The 7,315-nt window shown below is 39.0% G+C and overlaps 1 protein-coding gene across 1 annotated transcript; it reads left to right on the top strand.

The window, feature by feature from the left end:
• Positions 1–2,321: 2,321 nt before the first annotated feature.
• LOC149379640 (SGNH hydrolase-type esterase superfamily protein) lies at positions 2,322–4,790 on the top strand. Its single transcript, XM_089603772.1, has 6 exons — positions 2,322–2,649; positions 3,038–3,115; positions 3,303–3,443; positions 3,746–3,822; positions 3,957–4,106; positions 4,397–4,790. The coding sequence occupies exons 1-6, from the start codon at positions 2,539–2,541 to the stop codon at positions 4,608–4,610; spliced, it is 771 nt and encodes a 256-aa protein (XP_089459898.1). The 5' UTR covers positions 2,322–2,538; the 3' UTR covers positions 4,611–4,790.
• The last annotated feature ends 2,525 nt before the right edge of the window (positions 4,791–7,315 follow it).

Genomic DNA, 7,315 nt, shown 5'->3' on the forward strand with positions numbered 1-7,315 from the left:
AGGTCAGTTAATAAATTTTTCCAAATCTGACATTTGTTTTGGCTCGGATGTAGATGACAGGTACGGGGAAGAACTAGCCGAAATCTTACAGGTAAAGGTCACCTCGTGCCACAACCGCTACCTAGGGCTTCCTACGACGGTGGGCAGAAGGAAAGCGGATATCTTCGCCTTCATCAGGGAACGTGTCTGGGAGAAGATTGTCTCGTGGAGGGGTCTCTTTTTTTCTCAGGCCGGCAAAGAGACCCTCATCAAGGCTGTCCTACAGGCCATCCCAAGCTATGTCACAAGTTGTTTCCGTCTCCCCCAAGGTCTCATCGACGGCATTCATAAGACCATTGCGAGCTTCTGGTGGGGAGATACAGGACAAAAGAAAAAAATTCACTGGTGCAAATGGGAGGAGCTCACGAAACACAAATCCAACAGTGGCCTTGGCTTCCGTGACTTAGGTAGCTTCAACCAAGCCTTACTTGCTAAAAGTGTCTGGGGTCTCATTCGGCGACCGAACAGCCTCGTAGGCCGTGTCTTCCGTCAGAGCTATTTCTCAAATAGGGATATCATCAACGCCACTTGCGGCTCGACGGGTTCCTTCATTTGGAAAAGTCTTTGTTGGGGTAAGGATCTTATTCGCAAGGGCTCGAGATGGAAGATTGGAGACAGTGAGACCACTTCGGTTTCCGGCAATCGTTGGATTCCCCGTCCCCCTTCATTCCTCCTCACCGACGCCGCTCATATCCCTGAAGAGATGCGAGTCTCCGAACTTAAAGACGTCAGAGGTAAGTGGAATATCCCTCTCATTATGACGATGTTTTCCCCTGATGATGTAGACGCGATCCTTAGCATCCCGGAGAATCGTGGAGGAGGTCCTGACAAACTCCAGTGGCACTTTACTAAAGATGGAGAATACTCGGTACGTAGCGGCTATCGGGTAGCTAGAGAAACGGCTATCGCGAAGGGCCCCTCTAGGCCGTCCGGAAATATCGAGTGGTGGAACAAACTTTGGTCTCTCAACATCCTTCCTAAAGTGAAGACGTTTGTTTGGCGGATTTGTAGGGGTTGGATTCCGACCCGGACACTCCTCCGACAACGACATATTAATTCTTACCGATGCTCGATGCCCGATATGCGAAGTGGATGAAGAAACCATCTTCCATGCTCTTTGGGGATGCTCCTGGGCCAAAAAGGTGTGGAAGTGTGGGGGTTTCAAAGAGCTTGTTACGATCTTCCAGGCGGGTGACACGATAGGGATGCTTCTCCTTGCCTCAACGAGACTCAAGGTAAGTATGCTTGAATATTTTCTAACCATCTTATGGACTCTTTGGAACCATATGAACAATGTTTGCTCGGGACGAAAGCTGTGGACCCCGGAGGGCCTTCTTGATTGGACAGGTGACTTCGCTAGAGACTACCGCAAAGCTTGCCTCGGGACAAAAGAGATACGAGACAAAACCCCTTCAAGCAAGTGGACTCCCCATCCGGCCAACCTTGTTGCGATTTCGGTAGATGCCGCCGTTCGTGCGGAGGATAGAAGGATTGGACTTGGGGCTGTGGCTCGGAATGCTTCAGGGAAGGTCTTAGGATCGGAAACTAATATTCTCCACCTAGGCCTCTCGCCCTAAATCTCGGAAGCGTCTGCGGTCCTTCACGGTATGCTCTTTGCTCTTGACATGGGTTGGAACAGAGTGATTATTCAATCGGATTGTCTCGAAGTCATCTCGGTGATTCGAAGACTTGAAGCGCCAGTTACAGAATTAGGTACGGTCATTAGCGATATTCTCTTACTTTTGCCTAATTTTGATAGCTTGAGTTTTATTTTTCATCCCCGTGGTTGTAATAAAGCCGCTCATGTGCTGGCTAGCTATGCTTTAAATTTTAATTCGGGCGCCCGTTGGTTGGAATCGGCTCCCCCATGCGTTATTCGGGAAGCCGTGAACGACATTCGTGGTATTAGTCCTTAATGTAACCACGGTATTCTTCCGCCACTTAAGTGAGAGTCTTAATATATCTTTCCCGTGGTACCGTCCACGGTTCAAAAAAAAAAAAAACGAAAAATATAACTAATTGACTATTAATTTTGAAGTTATCGATTATTATTTATTTTACTAACAATTAATACTAATCATAATATAAATAATTCAATTCACTTCAAAGTTCAAACCAATAATAATTCCAGATATTTTACATTAATAGTAAGAAGTAATAACAAAGACTTGTTTTACTTTACCTGAAAAATAATGTAAATAAATTGCATCGTAAATAGTAATAAAAAAAAACTGCAACCATTCTATAATTAGCTATGATATAATTGATGTATCCTTATAATCCGTAATTCCGATTTCCAAAGAAAAATAAAACAAAAAATTTACTCAGTTCTTTGGCTATAACTATAACCGGGAATTTCGTTTTGCTGTATTGTAGATATGTTCTCTAAGTAGTCCATCGTGTTTCCTAAAAAAAAAAAAAAAAAAAAAATCGCCAAGTGTTTGAAGAACCAGTGTCGTTGAGTCAGAGAGAGAGAGAGAGAGAGAGAGAGAGAGAGAAATGGTGGGACCAGCGAGGCCTCAATTTGTGTTGTTTGGATCGTCGATTGTTCAGCTGAGTTACAGCAATGGCGGTTGGGGTGCTATTCTCTCCGACATTTACGCTCGCAAAGTATCTCTTCGCTTTCCCTTTTTCCGTTCACTCTCGAGTTTTTTTTTTTTTTTTTTCTTTTCTTTTCTTTTGTGAATATCGTATCCGATTATTATATACAGTAACAGAATTTTCAATAGAGTTCTTTATTTTTTTAAAAAAAATTTATTCGATGATCTCGGTATTCTCAGTATACATTTTTCTTCTTCTATTAGTTTACCCTGTGCAGTGTCTCGAAAACCACAGTTTTTTTTTTTTTTTTTTTTTTTTTTTTTCATGAATTACGATTTGTTTTAGTCGCGGCCTATTTTGTAAACTCGCTTTCAGGTCACGATGTCAAGAATAATCTCTTCTATTATTGTAATTATGATCTGTTATGGAATTTAATATTTATGATTATTGTTTGCAGGCAGACATAGTGTTGAGAGGGTACTATGGATGGAACTCTCGGCGAGCTCTACAAGTCCTCGACGACGTCTTTCCCAAGGTATATCTATATCTATATGTATAGACACAAACACTTGAAATCTCCATGTTACTGTGATTTGTGATTGAATGAATCGAGATCATCCATTTCTTGTGCTGAATGAAATGTTCATACCAAAAAAAAAAAATTGTGCCCAACATTGTAAGAACCAAATTGCGAGAGAGTGAATGAATTGTGTTTATTATAGGACGCGGCGGTTCATCCATCTCTGGTGATTGTGTATTTCGGGGGAAACGATTCAATGGGACCTCACTCGTCTGGTCTCGGCCCTCATGTTCCTCTCCCTGAGTACACCGAAAATCTGATCAAAATCGCGAGGCATCTTCAGGTACCGAGTTCTTCTTTTCATCCGTGGCTTCTTTGAGAGAGAAAAATGAAAAGTGGGTTTAGTTTAATTACTTGTGATGTGAAGCTGTTTAATTGGCTCGTTTTGAGCTTTGTGGACTCTGATACCATGTTAAATCGGCCATAGGAGGAGTTTGATTTAGGATACTTAATCAAAATATGAACTTGTTGAAATGATTGGTCTAGTGAGAGATGGTTGAAATGCATTTTTTTTAATTGTGTTTCCATGTGCAAAACATCTAACATGACATTCTTTTATTATTTTATCATTAAAAAAAAATCCAGAGCCTTTCGGATTCGATACGGATTATTTTTCTAGGTACTCCTCCTGTAAATGAGGAAAAAGTTCGCGGAAACGTAAGGTATGACTGCGAATCTTTTTTTTTTTTTTTTTTTTTTTTTTTACTTTTGTTTATTTTCTTTCAAATGCGTCACAGAGATTCGGGATGAATTCTTAAAAGTTATGCGTTTGATTTTTTCTGTTTTATAAATAAAGTGGGTTCTTCAGTGAGCTAGTAAGAACCAACGAGTTGTGCCGAGAATACTCGGAAGCCTGCATAAAAGTGGGACAAGAAACTGGAGTTAAGGTTGTTGATTTGTTTAGCGCCTTTCAGAGGAAAGACGATTGGATGAACGTTTGCTTTACGTAAGTTTCCTTGCTTCAGTATCAATTTCCCGTCCTCAGTCTTCGGTGGTCTTAGAAAAATTCGACTTATGAAACAAAATAAATTACGAAAAATAATTCAAAATGAATTTTCTCATTAATTTTTGGGAATAGAAACCCGTGTTTTAGCTATACATTTTTTCCTCACACTTCCTTCCAAACTATCTTCAAAATTTTCCACAATGCAATTGAAACACTAGAGGTTCTAAACATGGCCTAAAATCGTAATCCAAAAAGCAAATTTGAGCCCTGATCTGTGTTCTTCGGTGCAGGGACGGGATTCATTTGGCAGCCGAGGGAAGCAAGATAGTGGTCGAGGAGATTCTGAAGGCCCTGAAGAGCTCTGAGTGGAAGCCGAGTCTTCACTGGAAGTCTTTGGAAACGGAGTTCTCTCAGGACTCTCCGTACGATCTTGTCGCTGCCGATGGCAAGAGAACACTCAACCCCTCCGAGTGGACTTTCCACAGGGATATTCAGTGGGACTAGCTTCATCGATTCGCATTCGATTTTTGCTCGAGGCTCAAAAAGTTTGTTTGAAGGTTGGTTTATGTATGTTGTTGCAAGTGCTTGTTGTTACTTGTATAGCATAACTCAAGAGATGAGAAGTGATACTTACTTATATATAAGTTCATTAATAATAACGTGTTTGTTTGAGTTTTTGGAAAATGCCTTTTGGTCTTTTGATGATGAAGAACATGGTAGGACTATATTGTAGCTATCATTATTAGAACATAAAGATATTGATTATAATTTCATTAATTTATTTGTCTGCAACAAGAAATAGGAAAAAAAAAACGAGTTGACATTTTATTAGGTTTTCATTGAAATATTTACCCAAACGCTTTATTATTCTATGCAAAGCAATGTTTGCTATGTGTTTTATATGTTATTGAGAAACTCTGGACCTAACCGTGGTACAAAATGGTATTATTTTGGATGACTTTTATACGTCCTTGATGGAATGAATGAGATTCTCCTTATATTTCAACAAGGTCGATAACTTTGATTTTGACAAAATTGAAAAACTTAGACATTAATATGGTTGATTATCACAATCAGGCTCGAGTTTGGAACCATATCTCGTGATCGAAAAAAAAACGATAACAAACCAATCCGTTTTATAAAATATCACAAAAATAGGCAAAAATACCCCAAACAAAGCAAAATATCGACGATAAGATTAAAACGTTAAATAAAAAAAAAATTACAGACCCTCTGAAGCTAGCTAAGTAGTCTTAAGCAACGCTGTAATCTTTTGCTACCAAATCTTTTTTTTATTTATAACACTTCAAAACTTGGATTACTCATGTACATGAGCAATGTAGGACTTTCTAAAAACTTGTGTTTACACCTAACCAACTTACATAATATGCACGCATACACTTTTTTTTTTCTTATCAAAATGTTTATTTTTTTGTACGCATATATATATATATATATATATATATATATATATATACATACGTGTCTATTTAAAAAAATGGTTAAAGATATGTATATTTAAGTAAGTAAATAAATATAAGGTTTTATTTAATTACTAAACTAAAATTATCATAATATTAAGTTGATATACTATAATTTTGATTATTTTATTAGGAAATTGAAAATATAATTATAGATAACTATTTTATTATATTTTGTTATAAGATTTTTGTCGATATATCATCAATAGTCGGTATTGAAATTATTATAGAATTTCGTCGATATATTCGTCGATATCCGATATATCCGTAAAATCAGAATCTCGGCATGAGTATCGAAATCGATATTTGAAATATTGGGTGAGACAATGGTCAAACGACTCCTAATCAACCTTCGCGAAAGCTTATCTCAAATAATTTAGAGACATAACCATCAAGATGTTCAGTGAGGATATTTGGATTTGTACGATCTTTTCTTTAAATATCTTCACGATCCCGGGACTGGGTCCGATTGATTGACGATAACCTTTCTTGCCACTGTCGTAGAGAAGTGTAACTTTTTTTTAACAAAAGAAAAGAGTACCTGAAGTGAGACTTAGGAGTAAACCTGGCCTAGCGGGAGTCCCGCGTCTCCCGCTACCGCCATCCGTCCCACTCCCGTTAATTGGCCAAACGGGAGTCCCGTCCCGTTATGTAGTGGGACGGGAGCGGGATTCGGCCTAACGGGAATTCGGGACCCCGTTAGGCATAAAAATAATAAAAAAAATAAAAAAAATAACTTTTTAAAAGAATTTAAATAATTAAATAGAAGGATATAATTGTAAGGAATTTAAATTAAGTGGGTAGAAATGAAGATTTAAATGAAGTTAAATAATTATATACAATGACTTAATTGAAAAGATTGTGAAGTAAATGGGTAGAAAAATTAATAAAAAAAATGTGAAATTATAAATGGGCCTCCTAAAAAACCTCACCGACCCCTAAAAAGGTGCGACGGCGAGGAAAAAGAGCACCCCTTTCCTCGTTAATTATTTGAAAATTTATCCCGGACAAGGGCCGGGATATCCCTTTGTTATACACGATACTTTAACCATTTATGTTTACGTTTGCAAAATCAACTTCAAAATCGTCTAGAATATCGAAGCACATGAATGTTTCTTGTGCTCGATTTCGATGTTGAATCCAATCTTTTCCGCACGTCAATGCTTCGACCATCTCCGGTTTCAGGCTGCATCTTCTATCGTCGATGATCCGGCCCGCGCTGCTAAAAGCCGCCTCAGAGGACACAGTTGAAACTGGGATGGTGATGATGTCTTGTGCCATAGATGACAAGATCGGAAACCTCCTCGCATTCTGCCTCCACCAAACCAAGAGGTCGATGGCTTCGTCGTCCGACCTGACCCAATCGTTCCTATCGTACTCTTGGATCTCCGGATGGGACCGTGCGTCGGTTGCACTTGACCTCGTCTGACTTGTCCCAGCTTCTTGTTGTTGAATAGACGAGCTGTACGCGGGCGCGTTGACGAAGACATTCGTGTATTGATGTCTTCTCGGATATTGCGTCTGTGATTGAGAAGATTGCGCTCGGTATTGCGGTAGAAGTTTCGCCTCGTAAACCTTGAAAAGATCAAAAAAAGCTTGCACGATCCTCGGAAGATCAAGTGCAACGTAATCTTGGTCCACAAAATGGTTTCTTATGTATTTCAAAAAAAATTTAAACCTCCAATTTTACATCGGACGTCTAGAATGGCTCCAAAACCGTATAGTAAT

The sequence above is a fragment of the Urtica dioica genome, chromosome 12 (assembly GCF_054948205.1).
Source record: "Urtica dioica subsp. dioica isolate 48M chromosome 12, U.dioica_male_clone48M_v1_H2, whole genome shotgun sequence".
NCBI classification, from domain to species: Eukaryota; Viridiplantae; Streptophyta; class Magnoliopsida; order Rosales; family Urticaceae; genus Urtica; species Urtica dioica.